This window comes from Pyrgilauda ruficollis, unplaced genomic scaffold, assembly GCF_017590135.1.
Source record: "Pyrgilauda ruficollis isolate IOZ18807 unplaced genomic scaffold, ASM1759013v1 scaffold139, whole genome shotgun sequence".
Taxonomy (NCBI): Eukaryota; Metazoa; Chordata; class Aves; order Passeriformes; family Passeridae; genus Pyrgilauda; species Pyrgilauda ruficollis.
In genome coordinates, this window is record NW_024512432.1 from 3,999 (window position 1) to 26,744 (window position 22,746).

Consider the following 22,746-nt stretch of genomic DNA (forward strand, 5'->3'; position numbering starts at 1 on the left):
GCCCCCGGCAGCCCGGGCCCCTGCCGGCCCCGGGCCCGCTGCCGCCGCGAGCCTCCCGACGGGGGAGAGGCGGCACCGCTCGGGGCCCCCGGCAGGCCCCAGCGGCGCCCGGTTCCCACACCCCGGCCACGGTTGCGGCCGCGCCGCAGCGCCGCGTGGCCCCGCCCCTCACACCGGTGCCGGCCCCGCCCCCGTGTGCCCGCCGCTCACGGTCCCGCCCCCCCCGTGCCGCTGTCCCGGGGCCGTCGCTCGGGACCCTCGCTCGGCGCTGTGCGAGCCCCGCCCGACGGCTGCTCCCGGCGGGGAGCGCTCGGAGCCCGGAGCGCTGCGGCGGGGCCGGGGCCGGGGCCGGGGGGGCGGGGGCCAAGCGCTTCTCTGCCTCATCGGGAGATCGAGGCGGCATCGGGCCCGGGACCGGCAGGGCGCCCTCTGGCGGACACGGAGCGCGCTGCAGCGCGGGTCACGGCGCCGCGCCCCGGAGCGCTCCCGGCCCGGCCCCGCCGCTCCGCCGCCCCCGAGGCCGCGACGCCCCCGGGCCAGAGCAGCCCGTGAGTCCCTCATTCCTTTCCCCGGTGCCGCAGCTCCCAGGGGCTCCCGCCCGCCGCGCCCCAGGGGAATGAGGGGGACCGTAAGCAGAGGAAGGGACAGCGGGACTGTAAGCAGAGGAAGGGACAGCCCGCGCACCCCGAGTGAAGTTCTTATTTCAGCGTTAGTCTATTCCAGAGGCCGCAGAGGCTGGCTGAGAGCTCCCACGTGCCGGGGGTGAGGGATTGCTTCCTCACGCTGCCCAGCCCCGGGGAGAGCTGGAGCAGCACCGAGAGAGGGCAGCGATGCCGTGCGGTGAAGTCGCCAGCACAGGAGCAGCGGGAATTGACAGCTGCCCCTCCTCACCGGACAGAAAAAAACACCCGCGTGGCTTTTCGGTTTGGGATTATCTTTATTTTACAGTTTATAAAAAGCTTTTCCCAACGCGTGCGCTCCGTTAAACTTCCGTGCCGTCGTGCAAATTGCTGTGGACTTTGACTTCCAAGTTCACCTGCTTCACCTTCCTGCCGTGCCCCTGGCAGACGCCGCCGTAGTCCCTCGGGGGATGAACGTTCCTGACGGTGCAACACCGGCTGCCCACGGCCTGCGGGGCGCCCCGGGGCAGCTCCACCTTGGTGTTCAATGGGTGCTCCTGGGGAGCGCTCCTGGCAGCCTCCCGCTTCCTCCGCAGCTTGCGGCATTCCCTGGCCAGGAGGCAAATCCCGGAGAGCACCAGCAGCAGCAGGGCGAGGGCGGCGAAGGCGCTGCCCAGGGAAGCGCCCGCCTGGGACAAGGAGGCTGCGGCGGCAGCTTCCTCCCTCTCCAAGAGCAGCGACTTCATGTTGGTGCCGTTCTTCAGCTGGTCGCCCTCGTTGTCGTAGACGAGGGAGTCATCCAGCGCCTCGGGCACGTCCCTGCGGCCGCGCTGCCAGCGGCGAGCCAGGGAGCGCTGCACGCGGGGCCCGGCCGTGCCCTCCGGGCCGATCACGTAGATCACCTGGAGGTACCACTGGTGCCCGGCTTCCACCTTTAGGAAGAGAAGGCACGGACAGAGCTGTTAAAGAGCTGGTGTGTTTTGTGTCCTGAGTCTGACAAAGTTCTCAGCGGGTTTTCTAAGCACCTGCAGCACCCGGTGAGGTGTCCAGCCTTTGCCAGAGGCAGTAATTTATTCAGGAACACGAATAATAAGCTTTTAAAGAGCTTTTTCCTTGAGTGCTTCAGGAAAAAATAATTAATTACCAGAATAATATCCTAATCTCCATTTCCTGTGTCAGAGTTGAATTCTGAGGGCCCAGAGCCTACAATTCACCAAGTCTTTGGGAAGTCCTGGACAGACAAGTCCGTGCTGGGCTGCCAAAAGCACTGGGTACGTACCTTGTAGAGAGCATCCACCTTGAGAGTAAATCCATCAACTCCGGGCATGCTGCTCACCGAGTGGAACTCGGACAGCTCGGAAGCGAAGTGGGCGTCAAAAGGCACATCGTGGAAATATTTATCCGTCACTTCCGGCTGGCTTCGGTCCTGGAAGGCAGAGACGTGTCCTGAGGGATGCTCTCTGCTTTCCCAAGAGAGGCTGGGAGGCAGGGCACTACCTGGGTAAGGGCTCTAACACGAATGCCCCATCTCCACACCTACACGTGGGCACGGATTAAGGAACACCCACGGACAAAGGCAAAAACCGATCCCGTGTTCAGCGGGACTAAACATCCAGCGCGCTCCTTTCCTCGTCCCTTGGCAGTCAGGACCTGCTCCCTGCCAGAGGAAATCCCGGAGGGGGGAGCAGGAGCAGAGCACTCACCAGGAGGAGGAATCGGTGCTTCAGGTACTTGTTGGGCTGGATGCAGCCGTACTGGGGCCCCTCGTTGTAGACAGTGCCCGTGGGGTCGAAGAAGGGCACGTAGCCATCCCTGCCCGTGCACAGGTAGACCTTCTCCAGCTGCAGCTTGTACGCAGAGTTCAGGTTCTGCTCCGGGTGCCAGAGCACGCGCCCGTACAGGATTTGCCCTGGGAACAAAGAGGGGCAGGTGGAATCCCCTCCCCGAGCCAGGGGAACACTGCTGGAGCCAAGCGTGCCAGACCTGCGTTGAGGAGGGTTTGGATTGTTTGGGAAGGGCCTGGGGGGTGGGAGTGACAAAAGAAGGTGCCGGAGCATGTTGTTGTTTTACAGGGCTGTAAGCTGCTCAAAATGTCATTTGTTGCTGTGGAAGAGCAAAGCCACGTCTGGGTTTTGCCCTTTCCTCTCCAGGAAATGGAAGCTGTGCAGGGAAAAACACTGGGAACCAGCAGAAGAGGAGAGTTAAAGCCTACCCTTGGAAAAAGCCCCTTTGTAATCCATTTCTGCCAGAGACATTTCAGATTTGGTGGGGTCCATGAGAAAAACCTTCTCGTTGTTGCAGAGCTGAAACTCCGTGTTCAGGGAGTAAACCACCGGAACTGGGCGGTTTGTCTGCTGGAATGCAATCGGGATCAAAAACCTGGAGTTGGGACAAGGAGGGAGAGAAGAGGAGATGAGGTTTGTGCACCCCAAAGGGGCTGGCCCTGCCCTGCTGCCCTGGGGACGGGGCCTCCTTACCGCTCGGGAGCGTGGGCCGTGCAGGGCAGGGGCTTGTCTCCAGGCTCTGCCCACGGCTGCGTGGGCTGCACCGTGCAGGGGATCAGGAGGATGGTGTATTCTCCGGAGTAATCCTTCCTGGGAACAGACAGGAGGAGACCCTGCAGTCACCAAGCAGAGCTCTGAGCTCTTCACCCATGGCAGCGCCTCTCCCTTGCCCCGGCAATGTCACCCACAGGGACAAACGTGACCTCCTGAAATGCGCTGTCACCTCTGGGATCAGCCTATCCACAGGCTTCATGGCTGGGAAAATTCCTTTACAAGAGGCTGAGCTGATTTTTCTCTCAGTAGAACAGTGTTCCAGCCCTGACAGCGACTCCCCACTCTGGCCAAGCTCCTGAGCATTCCAGACTACTGCTGTGGCTGCTGGAGGGGGGCCAGGGAGAACGTGGTGCTGTGGGAAGCTGCTGAGGGGGACTGGACCCCCAGCCCTCACCTGTTGTAGGAGCTGGTTGCTCTCCAGAGCTGGTAGGGAGAGTCAAAGGTCTGAGCACTCCACAGCAGCTGCAGGTCAAATTCGATCCCTCCCAGGTGCTCTGGAGTCATCAAGGAGGACCTGACATCTGGCAGGCTGTGGTGCTCCATGACAAACAGCCCTGGGGAGGACAAGGAGGTGACAGGGGACAGAGGCCCCACGTCGTCATCGTGCACCTCAGCACAGAGGGGCTCCTGGCGGGGACAGGGACTCGTTCTGCTGCCCGTGCTGCCAGAGCAGAGCTGTGTGTGACCCTGGCTGGTGTCCCTGCCAGGATCCCTGCCCTCACCTCTGAACTTGGCCTGTGTCCTGAACTCGATGACGAGCCGGCCGTCGTCGCGGATGTAGATGCGGATTATCTGCAGCCGGGCCGAGAGCACGCTGTCCGTCTGGATCCCTGCAAGCACAGCGGCACGCTCGCTCCTCTGCTGGCCTCTGCCAGCCCCAGGAGCCTTTGGGAGACCTCCCACAGGCAGGGTTTCCTCGGGATCATCCCCCAGTGAGCCAGCTGCACGCTTCCTCCCTTACCCACTGGCTGCCTAAGCCCCGCCAAGCATAAAGGAGGAATATTCCAAGTGCCCGGTCCCTCAGGACTCCGGGGGCAGTGCAGGAGCTAAGGGAAAAACATGAAGGAGGCACTTCTTCCACAGCCCTCGGAGTGCCCCAGGCTCACCTGTCCTCCAGAGAACGGTGTCGTAGAAGAAGGAGAACTCCATCTCCGTGTGGTGCTCCAGGGAAGCCCAGCCCCTCGGCGCCGTCACGTAGATGTAGGACACGTAGAGAGGCACGTGGACTGTCAGGAAGGACTGGGCAGAGTCCCTCACCTGGCAATAAAACCCCAAAAAGGGGGTTACACCTCAAAGCCCCCCCCCCAGTTTCCAAGGCTGTGAATTGAAAATCAGCAATTCTGCTTGCTCAGGCCTCCCAGAGCTCTCCATTTGTTATCTGCAGAGTGCAGCAGCACTTTGCAGGCTCCGGAGAATTCAGGGAGATGTTCCAGCCCGGCTGGTGCCAGGCTCCACATGCTCCACTGGGTAGCTGTTCAGGCCAAGTAGCTTCTCTGGGCTTGTGCAAACAATTGGAGCTATAAAGGGAAACTTAATGAAGTGGTCCAGGCTGGCAGGAATTAAAAGAGATGATGCTGGTCCTAGCAATGTGCCTGGGAATTTAATGCAAGGGCTTAGGGAAGATGGAGCAGCTGCACATGGATCATGCAGCCACGGGAGGGCAGTGAGACACCTCAAATAGTGAAAGCCACTCATTTAGAGAGGAACATTTCTGGCTTTTGGGCTGCCAGCCTGTTAATGAGGAAATGAGTTAAAATATCCCACGGCCTCGCTCTGTTGTGGAGCATGGACTGAGCTGCCTCTGCTCTGTCCTTGGCTGATTTCTATTGGCTGAGAACACGGCCAAAATTACAACAGAGAGCCCAGCTGAGAAGGTTTTGTATTTACAGTATGGCCATACATTAAAAAAAACCAAATATTTTCCTGGTGCTCTGAAGATGAAGAGAATAAAACCTGTGATACCACCAGGAAAATGAACGAAATAAATGCACAGAGAACTGTTCTCTTCCAGAAAATCCATGCTCCACCTGTACAGAGCACAGCAGCAACTACACACAAGTGCAAGGCAGAGCTTTTCCTGAGAGCTGAGGGAGATCTGGGCCAGGTGGGAGAGCTGGGGACGGAGAGCTCCCACCTGGAAGTCAGCAGTGACGGAGCCCCCACAGACGTCGATTAATTCGGTCATGTCGTAGTAGGCGTCGAAGGTCCAGATGCAGCTCTTGAGGTTGAGGTGCTGGTACAGCTGGATGCTCTTGGGCTCCCTCACCGCGGGGTCCAGCTGGTAGGGCCGCTCGTAGCCCGGGCCCAGCACGGAGCTGTCCCGGGCCACCTCTCCCAGGAAGCCTGCCTCTGAGGGACACAAAGCAGGACACTGAGCCCTCCAAACTGCCCCAGGCCACGTGCCGAGGTGTTGCTTCACTCCTGAACCGTGGGAGCTCCTCTCCCTTCCTTATCCTGGACACGCTCAGGTCTTCACGGGGGAAAATGTTACAGGAATGGGGCAAGCATCCTAAAAAAATCGAACTTAGGGACCTACTGATTCGAGGTTGAAGTTAACCTTGAAGAAATGAGGAAGGGGTAGAGTATGGAATTATCGGAATGAAGTACAAGATCCTGCCTGGATCTAGCATGGACTTAATTCCCTGGAGTGTCAGAGACACAATCTGCCTGTTCTTTCCAGCTCTGACGTTTCCTTCAGCAGTGAATTCATTTTGTTGCCTCACAGGAGACTTCAGTGACCCAGACAGCGATCCAGCCCTCTCCACCCAGGAGGATATCACAAGAATGATTTGAAAAGCAGAAAATCACCAGCACAACGTAAACCTACCACCTCAAACATTCCCATGACTGGAATCCCACCTGGAATGGGGCAACTCTGATCACTGCTGTGAGACCAGGAAGATTCATTGCTATTTTCATCGTGTCAAGAGAGCCCAGAGGAAGAAAAAGCCTCCCTCTTCTGCATTTCTTTCCAGGCTTCCACGTTCAGGAGGCAAAGGCTGGCCTTGAAGGTTACCTGAGATGCCTCTGAGGTCCCTGGCAGTGACCAGGTTGGAGCAGACGTGCTGGTGCCTGTAGATGGACTCGGAGAGGAGGAAATGCAGGTTGTGCAGCGGCAGCGTGGAGATGAGGGGCAGCATCCCATCCTGGTGGGGGATCTGCACCGAGATGTGGATCCTGGAACAAAGCAGCACGTGAGACAGCAGAACTGAGCAGCCTGGCAGGCACAGGATCCCCACAGCAGCACAGCTTTAAGATGTCCCCCCAAATCCCAGCTGCTGAGGGGAAGGGCACTCCCTCACACCTCAGGGTGTGAGGAGAGAGTGGGAGCAGGAACCCGAGCAGCCCACGCTGCAGGAGGGATGTGCTTTCACACAGACATCGTGCTTGTGAGCCAAGGCACCTCTGTAAGCCCAGGGGGGGTGCTGGGAAGGGCTGCACTCCCCCTTCTCCAGCCTCATACCTGTTGGGATGCTCCTTGTGCTTCACATCCAGGTACTTGAGCGTGGCGATGAAGGACTGTGCCTGGAACCCTCGGGCTGTCCCCGCCACCACGGGCGTGTGACAGATGGCACTGTCTGTGCCTATGGTCACCACATTGCTCCTCAGGGGGGTCCCCACGTGGCCGGCCTTGTCCACAGCCTTGGCCACGCAGCGCACGTGGAACCGCCGGCTGAAGTAGATGCTGTCCAGCACCTGAGGGAATGAGGAGGGGGAAACCACTGGTGCTTCCAGCAGGCTTACGGGAAAACAGCGCTCAATTTTCTAAACCCAAACACCCAGGCCTCCCAGCAAGTCCCAGCTCCAAGGCTGGAATCTCTGTGTACCCTGTGGTTGACGCTGGTGAAGGGCGTGTTGTCCGTGATGGTCTCGAAAGGCGAGCGGGCTCCGTTGCCGTCCGTGGGGGCGGCCACTTCCCAGCTGAACTGGATGGAAGACTGGTTGATGCCGGCCTCGGCACAGCGCTCCTTCATCAGGGCGTACTTGGGGAAGTGAGGGTCACAGGGAGTGACACAGACGAGGGGGTAGCCCGGGGAGGGGGATTTCTTGGCGCCCTCCTTGGTCACTTCTTCCACGCGGTCGTAGTCGGCCAGGGTGACGACCTGTGCGGAGGCACGAGGGCAGCGCTCAGCCGGGGCTGGGGGAGAGGCTGCAAAATGCCGTCCTTCCCTCCCACGTTGTCGCTGCAGCCCTACATTTTATTTCCAAAATCCCACTGCGGTTTCCAGTCCGTACTGGAAGGGCACTAAATCACGTCCACTCACCACGGGAGGTGCTGGGAGAATCAGGCTCCCTGCTGCCTCCTGATCCAAAATGGTCACTGTGGCAGTGCTGATGTCTCCAAGAACTGCTTCCACAGGATCATCTGGGCCCAGCACCAGAGAAAAGGACTCGTGCCATTCCCGGTCCTCGTTGGACATGATCTCCACCTTGAACATGATGTGGGCCACACCTGGGGGAGTGAGTGCAGGAAAAACAGAGGGAAGGTGATTCATCAGCAGAGACTGCTCTGAAGTCCCCATCCAAACCCTGCGCAGCTGCTCTAGGCTGTGACCATGGAGACATTATGATAAAATACACATTATAAATTTTATTTCCACTCATTGCTGCTAATAATTTACCCAGAGGAGCCTACTATAAACATAAAATTTCCAGCTATGACAACTGATCCAATCGATCCGGTGATAGATTTACTAGCAGATGCCGACTGAGCATTAATAATGACTGTCTTGTATTAGCTGTCTGGAGGAAAAATCTGGCATGCAAAGCACATTCCCATCCCTCCTCTCCCTCAGACCGGTGTGCAGGGCTGTTTGGTGAGGGCTTCTTGACCCAGCACCGTGGTCTGAGGTGCTCACAGCCCTACACTCCCTGAGGAGGACTTCACTCTGCCAGGTGCCTGTGCTCCTTCCTCCGGTCCTATCACCCTTCGTTTAATAAAATTACAGCAAGCTTCCCGAAAAAAGCGTCTTTCCCCAAATCCCCTGGGTGTTCCGTCCAGCCCTCCCCGCGAGGCCCCTTTACCTGGGCTGAACTTGAGCACGCGGCTCTTGGGGTAGTAATCCACGCCGGCCTGCGCCGATCCGTCGCGGGTGCTGCAGCGCACCCTGGAAGTCCTGTTGTGGTCGCCCCTGCGCACCACCGGGACGCTCAGCACCGCCACTCCCTCGGGGCCCGGCGGCTCCCGCACCTGGTACGCCGCCTCCTCGAACTCGATGGTGGGGGCTGCGGGGACAGCAGGGAGGGAAGAGCCCCGGATTTGTACCCCTGGCTGGTCCAGCTCAGCTCCTTTCGGGCTCATCCGCGCTCCTTCAGGGTAAGGGGCTCCGCAGAGCAGGGGCCAGAAAGGCTTGGGTGTGACTTAGGGCAAAAACTAAGGAGGGTGTTGGGCTGCAGAGGATGGCAAATGATTCTCCCATCCCTGCCTCTCACACCCCTGCTGGCTGTCACGCCACAGGGACCTGGCATCCCGCTTCTGCCCCAGAGATCTCTCCAGGCTGTGCTGCTGTGGAGGGAGAGGAACATCTCCCAGGGGAAGCACAGCAACTGCAGCTGCAGGGGAATGGGAAAGAGGAGAGGTGATGGGTCCAAGCACTCTTAGCCAGCCCTTTCCCTTCAGTCCAGCCCAGGGCACAGCAGTGACCTGCACACAGGGCTGTGACCATGGCATCAAATGCACCCACACTGATGGGACTGTGCTGACTCCTGAGAACGCCCAGGCATCCTTGCTGAGCAGCCTCACTCACCATCTTCATCATTGCTGATAGTTATGGTTGCCACATCCATCTTCCCAATCCTAGCTCCACTCCAGTGGTTTCCAAGGGGGCTCCCCAGATAGACCTGGAACTGCTCTTCTGGTTCGAAGGCAGAGTCGTCACTGATGTGAACACTGCAGTTCTTCACCTAAAGCCAAGTGAAAATGAGAAAGCAGCAAACTCTGATAAATCTGATAAAGGCCAGGCTGCACTTCCCTATCCAGGGTTGCACATCAGAGTTCTGTCCATCCTGGAAAAAAACCCTTCTATTTTTAGGGCTGCTCTTTCAGTGTGGACCAACCGCGCTGTTACATGGTGAGACACAGCAGCCAAAGCATCTCCTTCCCCAAACCCACAGCTCTCTGTACAACATTCCTGAGTCCTCCTGATGCATCAGATTTGCATTTGACAATTTAACCAGTTTAATCACAAAACACCCAACCCCTTCAGAGCGGGTCACATTGCCAGGACAAGAATTTGCATCATCTGAAACCCGCCTGGCCCAGTCTCCCAGCTCCCTCTGGTGACACAGGGCCGAGGAGGAGATGTGACCTCTCCCAGCACTGGTTCTTCTCTCCCCCACGAGGCAGGTCCAGCTCACCTTCTCCCCTTTGAGGAAAGTGATGCGAGACTCCTCTGCATCCCTCCTCTCGGTGAAGTCCTCCATGACCTGTGCTGTCTGGCCCCGGGTGTAGCACCTGACGGACGACTCGTAGCTCAGGTCCCCCGCGCGGAAGATGGGGATGTGCAGGGTCCCCTCCTTCTCCTTGGCCGTGTAGGTGTCCTTGGTGAACTGCATGCTGGGCACTGCAGGGGGGCAGAAACAGAGCCAAGCAGTGCTGGGGATGCACAGGGAGCCAAGGGGAAGGGAGCAGACACAGCTGCCAGGGATAACTTACCGTCCTGGAAGATGTCATTGATGGCCACGATGGCTTGGAATGGCTTTGCCAGCTCGGCTCCGTGGGGGGAGCTGAGGTAAACAACAAATGTCTCCAGGCCTTCTATCACTGGGTACTGAGCATCATCCAGGATTGTCAGGGGGCAGAACTGGGAGGAAAGTGGAATTCCTGCTGTTAGACGTACAAAGCTTTCATCCTTCCCAGCACTCACATTTGGGAGTCTAGTGTAAAGTCATTATGTCCTCATGTTTTCTGAGTCCATTAATCAATGTAAAGAATGTTTGTCATAAACCCAGCGTATCATTTCAGAGAACAGGCAGCCATCCTAGTCCTGGAAGAGGTGGCATGACCAAACCTCTCCAGGCTGGAGAGCTGGAGGGATGGGGACTCTGTGCCCAGCAGAATCATTAACAGTTCTCAAGCGACCCCGAGAGGATTTTCAAAACCAATTGCAGATATGCACAGAAACACAAGATAAGTGTTGCCAGGCAAAGCAGACCAGCAGGAGTCCAAGTGGCTCCTCACCTCTTCTGTCTTGCCTGGCCTGAACTCTATTTTCCTGGAGCTGGGGACATAATCGACTCCTGGGCTGGCCGAGGGCGGGTCTGATGTCCGAGTGGCACACCACACCGACGTGGGCGTGGAGAGGTCAGGTCCCTGCCGGAGCACTGGGATCTCAATGTGTCCTGCAGCACCAGATGCACGTGAGAGAGAACAAGCTGAGAGAGCAGCCACGTTCCACAAGCCCACCCCTTTCCCTTCAGCGCTGCTCCTGCCCCAGCCTCCCCCTCGGCACAGAGGGAAGCACAGAGCCCCTCTGCAGCACATCTTTGAAGTTCTGCTGTGCCCTGAACCCCTCCTTCTGACACCTCTTCGTGGTGAAAGCTTCTACAGGGAGCATCCCACCACAGCCCCCTGCTGCTCACCTGCAGCCTCGCTGACAGTGAAGGTGGCATTCCCCAGGAACACCGTGGAGGCGTCGTTGGGACCGGCGATGACCACGCTGGCTGAAGCCCGGCTGCCAAGGCGGGCGTTGTCCGAGGCGTCGGCCAGCACCACCTCAAACTCCTCTTCCTCTTCATATTCGCTGTCATCGATCAGGGTGACATCACAGGTCACCACGGTGACACCCGGCCCCAACACGAGGCGGTTCTCATCCGACAGCCCCCGGGACTTGAAGTCAGAGCCGGATTCCAGCATGTAAAGGCTGCTGCCCCTGGCTGATTTGGGGACGGTGTAGCAGATGGCAGAGACAGTGCTGCTGGCATCCCCTAGGAAGCAACAGGAAAACTCCATAGTTCTGGGGAAATACTTCTAATCTACTTGGTGGAGACACTATTCACTGAAATAATAAAGCAGCATTTGGAGAAGAGGATGAGGAATGAAATGCTGAACTTGGATAGCAGCTGGCTTAGACGTGACTTCCAGGCATGCTCCTAACCCACACTCAGGAAATCAGTGGCACTTGCCTATTAAAGAACACACAGCCCGCTGACAAGGCCCACACAAAACACTGTCTAGATCACAGAGAAGTAGCAAACAAATACAAAGGTTTGCTCCTGCTCGTGCTGGGAGCTGAAACAAATCCAAACCCAAGAAGCTTTAACAGCAGAGACAAGAAAGGTTAAAAAAATAAACACCGCTGCCCCGTGTGTTGCTTGCCGTTGCAGTTGTGCCGCAGAACCTCTTCCAAAACATCACAGAAGGCCCCAAAACCATAAGCAGCCAAAGCCCAGGGGTTCCCCCCTCTGCACGTGTCCCTTCCACGGGGCTCAGCACGGCCCGACCCACCTTTCCTTTGCACGGGAGCCGAGAGGAAGCCGGCGCTCTCGCTGACGCGGAACGTGCTCCTGTCGAACTGCAGCGTGGGCTCGTCCTCGGGGTCCGCGATGGTGACGGTGGCCCGGGTGACGTTGCCCAGCAGGGCGTAGGCAGGCATGCTGAGCTCCACGGAAAAGCTCTCCGTGCCCTCGAACACGTCGTCGTCGTTGATGGCGATGGTGCAGGCCTTGGTGTCCTCCCGCTCCTCGAACTGCACCTGCAAGGCAGCAAGCCGGCTGCTGTCCTGGGACTGCCGTCTGGAGCTCCCCGTCCTTCCTGTCTCACCCTGCCCTGAGGTGCTCCCTCTTCCAACAGCAAATAACCTCCTGACTTTACTAACAGAACACACCCTCCTCGGTGTTTTTGTCACTTGTCATCCATTCTTTCCCCCGGGATTCGTGGCAGGCACGGTGAGGCCGTCCCTTTGCTGCGTGCCCACCCACCTGCCCCGCGTACTCCACGTAGTCCTGCTCTCCGGGCCGCGATCCGGATCCAGCGGCGGCTGTTCCCTGCTCGGTGCGGCACAGGACGATGCTGTACTGGTTGAGGTTCCCCACCCGCCTCACGGTGACGCTCACGGAGCCAGCGCTCTCCCTGACCTTGTAGCTGGAAAGGGATGAAGCACACACAAGGAACAGGCTGGGGAGCAAACCCTGCGTGCGTGTGTGTGACGCTGAGCAGCACGCACTCAGGGTGAGCGTGGCCTCCGTGGAAAATCCGAGGCACGGCGATAACCGGGCAGCTGCTCCGTGGTTCAGCCTGGCAGGCCCCTCTCCTCACTGGCAGAATTTCCTTCCCACGCTGGAGGGAGCTCGGGTAAGAGCTCCCTACACAGCCAAGTGCTGTGGCCCTCACGGCCCTTACCTGGTCTGAGTAAAGCTGAGGAGGGACCACTGGATGTGGAAGACGTTGCCGCTGACCACGTTGGGTTTGGCGTCCTTCACCAGGAACTGGAAGCTGTCCGTGGTCTCCTGAACCTTCTCCTCGTGCATCACGTACCGAACGAGGCCCTGGTTCACATCCTCTGCCAGCAGGGAACATCCAGTGAGTCAACACAGGAATCCAAAGGCAGCTTTGCAGATGAGCAGCACGGATCTGCTGGGACTGGGGATCCCAGTGGCACAGGAAGCAGTTACCCCCTCCTCAGCTCCCTGCAAGAGTCAGCTTCCCCCACATTGCTGCCTCTGCACAGCTGGCTGCACCTCTGCCAGATGCACTTGCAAGATCCACGACCCTTCTTTGCTGCCCCAGGTCACATCTCCAGCTCTAACCAGCCTGGAGAACCTGGGACAACCTACAGGACACAGGTTGGTGTCTCTAAGAAATTACAGAATTTCTGCAGCTGACAGCAAAGTTCAATGCTTATTTTCAACCTGCTTTGGAGGTCTGCCCCTTGGCTTTCTCCCCTCCCACCTATTTTTTTTTCCTTATTTTAACAAACTGAATCAAGTGATGGAAAAAAAGCAGCAGGGCACAGCCCAGCTCCATACCCTGGGTAAAGGTGGTCACAGCTGTCCCTGGCTCCAGCTTGTTCTCCACATGGCCATTTCTGGGACCGGTTGTTATCTCATAGATCAGCTGTTTGTCACCTGTGTCGGGATCTGCCGTCAGTAATTCCTTCTTAGTGATGAGATTGGTGGCCTGGATTGAAGCCAAACCAAGGGAGTAAAGCTGAGGCTCCAGCAGTGCAAGTCTGATTGACTGTTCACACAAAAAGCCCAACCATCCCTCTGTCAAAACAGCTCTCTCCATGAGGGAAAATCTAGGGATGTGCAAGTACAGAGCAGCCTTGAACAGAGATATCCCACAACGTGTTTGACAACACAAGGATTCAGATTTGAGTCACATCTGGTTAGCTGAATTAAAAAGACAAATGTGGCTCAAAAAAAAAACAAGTTCCAAAGCAGCTGCCCAGCCTTATTTAGCTGGGGCTAAAAGCTAGGACAAATCTTTGGGTTTCACTTAGACACCTCTATTCCATCAGCTGTGCTGATGCTCAGGTGAGGCCCTGCTTGGCAAAAAACCATCTGCAAACAGCCACAGATTGAAGGACTCGCTCAAGACTGTTCACACAGCTCTGCTGAGCCTCCACGAGAGCCTCTTTCCAATGCCCTCACAGGCATCTGATTCAGTTCCACCACATTTTGCTTTCTCTTCAAAAACAAAATGTTTTTAACAGCAGGAGAAAGAGAGAAAATTGAGCTGCTCGAGGCTGCAGGAGTGCTTTTCCTGAAGTGAGGAGTTTGAGCTGAGATAGCCATTTCTTAATACAATTTCTTACTACAGCATCTTCCACTCATTTTTTTTTTTTTTTTTCAGGAAAGAACTGAAGTGTTTCTTTACAGTTAATGCTGGCTCCTCAAAAACAAGCCAAGAGTTTCCTGGGGTTCTGTTTGGACTTCAGCACAACAAAGGCACATTACAGCAAGAAATTCTTGCACCATATCCTTGGAAAGCCACATATCTGTGCCACGGCTGCTGCAGCACATCATCAAGCCATCTCCACCATCAGCAAAGCTAAAAATGTACCCTGGGGTGGGCATTCTCCCTCACAAAAACAGAAGTCCTGAAGGATGAGGATGTTTTCCTGCAAAGCCCCTTCTCCTGGAGCAGCCTGAGAAGCAGCCCAGGCCGAGGCCAGGCAGGTGTTACCTTGCCATCCGTGTACTCCAGCCACTGCAGGCCCAGGTTGGTGACAACCCTGGGTGTCCCGTCATCCACAGGGAGGATGTCCACCTGGAAGCGCTGCGGCGCTGCGGTCACAACCTGACAACAGCGCAAGAGAAACGGGGGTGACTCTGGGAGTCAGACTTTGGGAGTCAGAGCCTCACCCACCAAGCTACCAGCTCTTCCCAGCTCGGCTCCCTTCAGCTCTGCTGCCTGGGGCGAATTTGCACACCCCGAGGGCAGCGAGGGGCAGGAGCAAAATCACATAACGGAGAGCACTCAGCCCTTGCCTTCTGCACAGCCACAGCAGCTCAGCCCCCCGTGCCCCGAGAGGAGGCAGCTCCCTACGGGCTCTCAAGGCCCCCTTCCCATCCCCTCTCCCCGCTGACCTTCCTCCCGCCCTCCTGCACCACGAAGAGGGGGTTGGTGCCGTCGGACACGGTGAAGGTGAAGCGGTCCCTGAGCGCGCCGCTGCCGCCGCCGCGGTGGCTGTAGCTGATGAGGTTCTGGTAGATGTCAGCCATGGTGAAGGTGCTGGCCTGGAGGGGACGCTGCCCGCGGCCGCCGCGCTCGAGCAGCCCGTGCCGGGGCGGCTGCACCACCCTGAACGTGATGGACTCCACCTGTGCCGGACAGAGAGGGGCAAAGCGGGGACACCACCTCAGGGCCAGCACAGTCCTGGCTCCCCCTGAGCCCCACCCTGTCCTTATCCCTCTCCTAAGGTGGCTCCCTACAAAGCAAGGCACATCCCATTGAACTCCTGGTTCAGCTGGTCAGAGACAGCTCCCACCCCTGTGACAGCTCCATGAACACAGGAGCAGCCCCCAGCCCTGCAGCCATTCTGATCAATGTGTCCCTTGCCACTTCTGCCAGGGTGGAAGCAGCAAAAACCTTTGGGGCAGGATTTTGGCTCGGGCAGCCAGATCTCTTTCTGCAGGAGAAGCAGCAGTGAGGTAGAGCCAGTGTCAGGCAGCTCAGCCTCTGGCCAGACCCAGCAAGAAGAGGAAGTGCCATTTTCATCCAGGCTAAGCATAAACTCAGTGTCAAGGCCCCAAGTGTTTAAACACAAGCCCATTTTCCCAACAGCCCAAATGTGCAGCAAAAAGGAGGGGGAGGAGGCTGGGGGGTCCTGCCTTACCTCTGTGTCAGCATCTGTTGCTTTGAGCTCAAACTCGGTGATGGTTTTTCTCACCCCTTCCTGCACCGTCATCCCAAAGATTTGCACCACGGGTAAGGAGTCATCCACGGGGTTTATGGTGATGTCAAATGTCTGGCTCACCTGGGACAGGAGGAAAAGCCTCTCTTGATGAACTCAGCCTTCCAAGAGTGTGACTTCAGCACACGAGCACAGCGATCCCCGGGTTGGGCCACTTCATTTCAGCTTTGTCTGGTGAGTAAATCTGAGCTGCTAAGCCCAGATCACATGAACATGACCTTCTTTATCCCTCCCCACTAATTAATTCTCCCTCTTTCTGTGATATTTATGGACATGCACTCTCCCTCCCTCTCTCAGTCTGTGTTGCCCCTCTCCCTCCGTGAGCAGCTCTGCCTTTTCTCTTTCAGAAAGCAGCAGAAAGGCATTTCTCCAGGGTCCGGCTGTCGTTACTGTGCCCTGGATCAAAGCAAGCAGCTGCGAGCCAGGCACTCAGATCTTGGTGAGCCAGTCCCATGGCAGGTGGCTCCCTGTTCCCTGCACAGGGCTTGCTCCCTGCCCTGAGGGATGTGGGGAATCTCACAGCAGGAGGAGGAGGAGCAGCCACCTCTGCCCAGGTTCCTTCTCAGGCAGAGGTCAGGCTGGGACTGACCTCGTTTGTCCCGTCAGACACGGAGAAGGTGAAGGTGTCCCTGTGCTTTTCCGTCTCACTGGTGTGGATGTACTGGATGCTGCCAGAGGCCAAGTCTGCCTGGCTGAAGGAACTAATTCTTGTCCCTGGGAAAGGAACAAAAGGGGGGAAATGTGCAACAGAAAGAGCAAGGCAGGGAAAAACTACAGGAAGCAGGACATATTTAGCCATAAGGACTCAGTTTTGGCTGGTTCTGATCCAAGTCAGGCTGCCCCATGAAGCTCAGTGAAGCCAGTGATTTAGCTGGCACAGAGCCTCCTAAAATCCCCTTCTCCAAAAGAAGCCCAGGCTCCTTTTGACCTCATCCTGTTGGGAGTGGGCCTCCCGGGGCAGAGAGGGAGAGAAGCTGGGAGAAGAATGGTCCATGTCACACTTGGATTGTCACTGCTGGGCAGGACTAACCCAACCAAGGCATCACTGAGGATGAGCTAAAGGCCTCCTGGAATCACAGCAGTTTTCCAAAATGCCTTCCGAGTGTCTGTTCTCTCTGCCCCTCCTTGTACCCCTGCATTTTGTACACAGTCCCTTTTTCAGCACTGATTTATAGTGACATCTTTACAGGCCATTAGGTGTGACACAGCCACAGAAAGGTACCTGACAAGCATTTTAAAAAGCACTTGAGCTTTTTAAATCTCGTTGCTGTGTTCAACAGTTTTACTGCTGTTGTCAACAAACACCCTGACAAGAAGTTTGCCACCAATATATCACACTAAATGGCTGCTGACAAGTGCTGGCCACACTACAAAAGACACCAGGATCTGATTTAAATAAATGAGCCAGAATGGAATGTTCAGCTAATATTTCCTCAGAGCTCATCAGCTGTACAGGTTTGGGTTCTCTTTTGACCACTTCAGTAATCTCTTCTTAGGTTTAGGTCTTTTAAATCATGATTACAGCTACTTCTCAGTCTGTGACTCTGTATCCTTATTAGTCCCTCACAGACACAAAAAAGAACAGAAATCAGAATCATCAACAGGTTTGAAATAACAGGAGGAATAAAGTCCTTAATTCAAGTCTCCAAAGTACAAGATCCACTGGTTAGTTTGCAGTTTAGACAAAAGCATTGCCACGTTTTTAATTTTGTGAGTTCAGAGAATGAGAATAACTCATTCATTATTCCTGCCCTTTCGACACGTTTTTGGTGAGAAGATGAGGCAAACCACACACCCCAACTGAGCTGTACAGGGACTGTCTGCATCTTGAAAACACACAGCAGATATTTCCACTTTAATCTCGTGTTAATGAGAAATCCAAAGCTAAGAAGAAATACAATCTTAGATGAGTATAATAAAATCAGAAGAGCGTATAGTGTGACACCACAGATTTAGATTAATTCATCAGAGAGGGGCAGCACACTCACACTGTCAGCAGGCTCGAAAGGCAGCTCTGAAATTCAGATCACATGTGCAGGACAAGTCATCTGTTCACCAAGATGGGCTGTTTCCAAGGACACTAAGGGATGGACTCTTTGGGGCACTGTGCTGCTCACAGCAAAGGCCAAAGGTTTTTCTGTCATGCAGAAGCAGCAGTAGGGCCATAAACTCACCCAGAGGCTGAATAAATCCTCAGCTGGGATTATTGGGCTGCTCTGCCTCCACTCACCTTATCCCCAACCCTCTGGGCTAACGGCCCTTTGATTTCTGACAGGAACGGGAATTCTGTGCTGCTGCCTCTGGGCACATTTTTCCTGCAGTGAACGTTTAGGGCTGAAGAACCTCCAGTGTTTTGCTGCTCCAAGGGCCCAACACCTCCCTGCTCACCTGGGGAGGCCAGGTGCTCCAGATGGCCCAGCTGTGGCTGCCGGGTGACCTTGTACTGCAGCTGGGAGGCCTCGCTGTCCTGGTCAGTGGCCGAGAGCTGGAGGGTTGTGATGGCCTTCGCCGAGTTCTCATCCAACACCAGCCCCTTGTTGGTGATGATGGAGGGGGCAAATCTGTCCTCTGGAAGGGTTGAACACAAAGCTGAGTTAAGAGACAGTCACACTGTGACTCAGGTGCTTGTGCTCAAGCCAAAGACAACACAGGCACAAATATTTTGGTAATTCCAAAACAGGAACTTTGGGCCTTGGCATTAACCAGGGATGGTAACATTATAATGTCCTAAAGACAATCTAAACAGCATGAAGGCATTAAGGGGAATTTTTCTACCTTTTCAGTGAGTTTGTCAGGAGCCAAACAATGAACCTTTGCATCTGCAAAATCTCCCCATGCCCCTCACTTCTAAGGCCTTTGAACTGACAGCAAATTCAAAACCACAGCTCAAGGATTAAATTTTGCCTTGCAGTACATGTGGGATGGGAATCTGTGGGCAGGCCCGAGCTCTGCAGCAAAGAAAACACAACTTCAGCACTACTTTTTACCTATGACATGGATGTGAAAAACCTGCTCCATCAGTTTGTTGCCATCTGCATCCATCACATCAAAGGTGAAGGGGAAGTTTCCGCCAGGATCCCCTTTCCCATGGGTGTACACCACGTGTCCTGGGGAGAGGGGGAGCAGAAAAGAGATGCTTTAGTACAGGCTGGAGCTTTTAATCCTTAGCTTGGAAGCAGGCTGGCACCATCAGCTTGAGGCACTTGGGGCTTGACAGAGCTCCTGGATTTGGGTTTCATTACTTTCTCTCTTTTTTTCCTCTTTCTCCTGCTGAGAGAGATTTTTTAACATATGTTTAATGATACATGGTTCTGCTCTAACTTAACAGCCTGCACTTACTTCTTTCCCTCTCCCTTCCCTACTTCAGCTCATCATCCCTCTCTCATAAAGATCCCAGAATCATGGAATATCTCAAACTGGAAGGGACCCATAAAGATCATCAGGTCCAACTCCCTGTTCCTCACAGGTCTACCTAAACCAGCCTTGGTTTACATGCTTGCTGTGAATAGCTAAAGCCCAGCACTCTCACCTTTGTTTATATCAGCCTGGGTGAAGCTTCTGAGGGGTCCTTTGGCAGAGATCTCGACTGGACTATCAGCTGTGGTCAGCTGCAGCTGGCCCCTGCTGGGGTCCCTCCTCAGGACAAATCTGATGGCCGTGTCCCCTGAGTGTCCAGCTGCTGCTTTCAGGTGCTGAGCCGTGAGCTGAGCTGCAGAGCCTGCCCCAGAGAAAGCAAACCCACCATCAGCTTCAGAATCAGCTTCAGGCAGCCCGGCCAAGCAATGCCACTCTCACGCCCGTCCCCGTACCAGCGGCGAGCTGCAGGTCCCTGTTGACAGCTACGGCGGGTGGCTGCTTCCTGGGCGGCTCCATGGAGAATTCCAGCCTGCCTGCCTGCGTGTGCAGCCCGTCCGTGAGGGAGAAGCCGAACTCGTCCGTCTGTGCGGCGGCCCCGCTCCGGGTGTAAACGATCAGCTCGTCCAGGATGTCCTGGTAGGTGAAGGAGGAGCCCCGGGACAGCACCCGGCCCTGCTCCAGCGCCTCCGCCGCGCTCTGCCTTCTGCGGAGCTGGCCTGGCAAACCACACAGGGATCAGCACAGCCTGCAGGCTGGGGACAGGGCCTTCCTTCACCTGGCACCCTGCCTGGCGTGGGCACTGCAGGGGGAGGCCCCTGCCAGCAGGGAACTCCCCAGGGAAACACCTGCACCGCCCCTGCTGCTCTCCAGCAAAGGGAGAGCGACGGCTCGCCAAGAACAGGGCTGTCCTCAAGCACAGTCCTGGTCAAATTGTGCTTTATCCCACATGCCAGGCTCACAGCAGGGGCTCTTACAGACAGACAGACTCGCTGTCCCTCAGCCCCGTGAGGACGTACCATGCTCAGGGCTCTGGCTGACCACGATGACCAGCTCGCTGCTCTGGGTGTCCAGGTCGTGCAGGCTGAGGGAGGCGTTGGTCACGAGCACGGCTGAGCCCTCCTGCAGCCGGACAGGCTCCAGCACCATCCTGGGGGGCTCGTCGTTCTGCCGCTGCACAAAGGCACACAGCCAGAGAAAGGATCATGAACGCAGGGAAAGAGCCACCTGAATGAAACACAAGCTCCCAAATGGACAGCATCAGCAGTCCTTCCAAATCTATCCAGCACCACGGCTGCTTCCAAGAGGGAGGAGACACCAGAGCAGTAAGCCCTGGGGAAAATGCACAACTGGGCATCAGGTAAATTATGTGCCCGTGCTAGGGGAAGGAATCTCCCTTTAATCCCCCTTCCCATCTACTAAAAAGGAAGGAGTAAAGCCTTGAAAAGAGTTTGTGTGAAAGGAGAGGGCTCTGGCATACCTGGATTGTGATGTTGATGCTCTGCACCTCTGACTGGCTGAAGCCATCACTCACATAGAAGCTGAAAGTGTCACTTGTGGGCTCAATGCTCTCATGGACACTCTGGAAGTAGTAAATGCTCTTCTCCAGGACATCTTGAAGTGAAAAGGATGCGTCTGCGGTCCCCACAGACTCACTCTGCGGGCCAAAGCTCTCCCCTGCAAAGCAGAATATCGCTGGTGAAAGGGTGCTCAAGTGGCTGATAAACTCAACAGAAACCCAGCACATTGTGAAGGCTGCAAAAGAAGGAATGCTGCTTTCTACAGCTTGGCTTCCCACACCTTGTGGCCTTTGAGGGAGGCAACATCTGCTGTGCTAGAGCGGGCACTGGGGAAGCTGCAGTTTTAGATGCAGCACAAGCCATCCCCTCCGTGGCATATGGCAGATGTGATCCTGTTAGGAGCCCAAAGGAGGGAAGAAGGGAGAGCCCAGCAGTTTACCTGTCTTGGTGTTCTTGATGTAGCCATACACAGGCAGAGTGACCACGGTGACCCTCAGGTCCTCCTTGGCAGCAGTGTCATAGTCAGCAGTGAAGTGCTGATGAGCCAGCAGCGGGACCCTGCCCCCCTCATCCACCTGGGAAGCAAGCAACAGCAGACAACACAAATCCTGACTGAACGAGGCTGCCTCCATGGAAAAGGCTTGCCCGGGCTCTGGAGTGCTCTCCCACCCTCCCCTAGGTCTGTAATCAGGAATTCAGCACAGAGGTGAGGTGGGATGGGAAGAACAAAGCCTGCCTGGCCTCCAAGAGGAGCCGCTGGGTTCTTTATCAGGGCAGGAAGGGAACCGGTCATGGTGACCTCTCAGAAGGCAAGACCTGCAGTTCTTGTTGTGGAGAGCCTTTTGAAGGCAAGGGAGGGGGAATGCACAGCTGGAAAGGAGGGAGATGACTTCCAAAGGCTTTGATAAGGAGTGCGAAATGCTCTGTGTCAGCCCAAAGCACCAGGTGTCTCCAGACTTGAAGAGCGTATTACACACATGCTGGTGAAATTAGAAATGAAATATTGAGCAGGGATAAATGTGACTTGCTCCACTGGTGTCAAGAAGACACCCTAGGGACAAGCAGCTCCTGACTGGCACAGATATAAACAGATGAGGTTTGGGGATGAGGGTGGACTGTCAGCCTCCTCCGGCCTCCAAGTGATTTGTTCACCTTTCGGGTGGCACAAGTAACACTACGTTTTATTCCGCGACTTCTCCCCAGTCCAGGAGAACTGCACAGCTGCTCCCATCTGAGCCATGGCTGTCGCTGTCCCCAGGCACTCAGAGCCATGTCCCTGTCCCCAGGCACTCAGAGCCATGTCCCTGTCCCCAGGCACTCACGGTGACGTGGTCGGCGAAGGCGATGAGCGCGGGCAGCGCCGCGGCAGAGGCGATGGTGACGGTGAACATCTGCCTGTCCAGCCGGTTGTTGTCAGCATCCAGCACAGAGAAGTGGAAGATGTCGGTCACAGGCTGATTGCTGGTCTCAAACGTGGTGGAGTAGCTGTGGGATCAGGACACAGGGAGTCAGGGAGCCTCGCGGACCCCCAGGCAGATCCATCCCATCCCTGCAGTCAGAGGTGAGGCAATCCTCTTGGAAGAGAGGTGGTGTCTCAGTTCCCAACCCTCCTTCACGTTCATTCCCTGAATTCTTTTAAATAGCCCAGAGATCCCTGGGGAAGAACCCACTGAGCTTTTAACTGGTATGGCTTGAGGGAGAACAGTGCTCTTGGCTACCTGATCCTCTGGCTGTTGATGTCTTCCATGGTGAAATTGTAAACCTTGGAAAGCTCTTCGTTGTGGGAGCCTGACATCCTTAGGAGGGTTCCGTAGGCTGGCAGAGATATCAGCTGGATTCTGATCTCTGAGTCAGGAGAGTTGTTGTCCTAAGCATGAAGAAACAATCCAAATGAAAACAGGGCAGAATTAGCCATTGCTTTGTGTTCCACTAAAAATGGAAGGAAGAATAAGAGTTTTATAGTTTTATACCTGCCTAGCTGGGTCAGACCCACAGATGAATATTAAATGAAGCTCTACTGATGAGAAGAGAGTCAAGAGGGTTGACATTTTCAAAGCATACCACAAAATATATCTCCATCTTCTCTCAGCTCAGAAAGGCTTTCTCTGTGTCCTTGTATCACATTAACACAGTCTTCCTGACATAAACCTGGTATTTTCATTTTCAAAGTACTTCACAGGGAACTAAAAGCTGATTTTGCCTCTTTCCAACCACATGAGTACAACCACACTGTGGTATCACAACTGAGATGTCATTTTTCTTAGAAGAGTTGTGTTAGGTGGTTGAAAAATAAGACCCAGAGCAGAAATCAACACATCCCAAGCACATGTGGGTC

General features: G+C 55.6%; 1 protein-coding gene across 1 annotated transcript in view; it reads right to left on the bottom strand.

The window, feature by feature from the left end:
* Window positions 1-379: 379 nt before the first annotated feature.
* Window positions 380-22,746, bottom strand: part of FRAS1 (Fraser extracellular matrix complex subunit 1) — a 103,337-nt gene continuing 80,970 nt past the window's right edge. The window contains exons 38-73 of the mRNA XM_041459628.1: window positions 22,130-22,278; window positions 21,734-21,896; window positions 20,851-20,986; window positions 20,372-20,568; window positions 19,911-20,064; window positions 19,347-19,610; window positions 19,067-19,255; window positions 18,525-18,644; window positions 17,926-18,105; window positions 16,127-16,251; window positions 15,460-15,600; window positions 14,711-14,944; window positions 14,307-14,420; window positions 13,145-13,295; window positions 12,519-12,678; window positions 12,098-12,260; window positions 11,625-11,871; window positions 10,760-11,104; window positions 10,359-10,519; window positions 9,834-9,981; window positions 9,536-9,741; window positions 8,926-9,082; window positions 8,204-8,404; window positions 7,444-7,631; window positions 7,006-7,281; window positions 6,642-6,874; window positions 6,195-6,355; window positions 5,313-5,527; window positions 4,285-4,435; window positions 3,901-4,008; window positions 3,573-3,732; window positions 3,098-3,214; window positions 2,833-2,999; window positions 2,324-2,529; window positions 1,900-2,046; window positions 380-1,552 (exon numbers count right to left, since the gene is read on the bottom strand). Of these exons, the coding sequence (XP_041315562.1) occupies window positions 983-1,552; window positions 1,900-2,046; window positions 2,324-2,529; window positions 2,833-2,999; window positions 3,098-3,214; window positions 3,573-3,732; window positions 3,901-4,008; window positions 4,285-4,435; window positions 5,313-5,527; window positions 6,195-6,355; window positions 6,642-6,874; window positions 7,006-7,281; window positions 7,444-7,631; window positions 8,204-8,404; window positions 8,926-9,082; window positions 9,536-9,741; window positions 9,834-9,981; window positions 10,359-10,519; window positions 10,760-11,104; window positions 11,625-11,871; window positions 12,098-12,260; window positions 12,519-12,678; window positions 13,145-13,295; window positions 14,307-14,420; window positions 14,711-14,944; window positions 15,460-15,600; window positions 16,127-16,251; window positions 17,926-18,105; window positions 18,525-18,644; window positions 19,067-19,255; window positions 19,347-19,610; window positions 19,911-20,064; window positions 20,372-20,568; window positions 20,851-20,986; window positions 21,734-21,896; window positions 22,130-22,278 (6,804 nt within the window). The 3' untranslated portion in view covers window positions 380-982. The remainder of the gene's footprint in view (window positions 1,553-1,899; window positions 2,047-2,323; window positions 2,530-2,832; window positions 3,000-3,097; window positions 3,215-3,572; window positions 3,733-3,900; window positions 4,009-4,284; window positions 4,436-5,312; window positions 5,528-6,194; window positions 6,356-6,641; window positions 6,875-7,005; window positions 7,282-7,443; window positions 7,632-8,203; window positions 8,405-8,925; window positions 9,083-9,535; window positions 9,742-9,833; window positions 9,982-10,358; window positions 10,520-10,759; window positions 11,105-11,624; window positions 11,872-12,097; window positions 12,261-12,518; window positions 12,679-13,144; window positions 13,296-14,306; window positions 14,421-14,710; window positions 14,945-15,459; window positions 15,601-16,126; window positions 16,252-17,925; window positions 18,106-18,524; window positions 18,645-19,066; window positions 19,256-19,346; window positions 19,611-19,910; window positions 20,065-20,371; window positions 20,569-20,850; window positions 20,987-21,733; window positions 21,897-22,129; window positions 22,279-22,746) is intronic.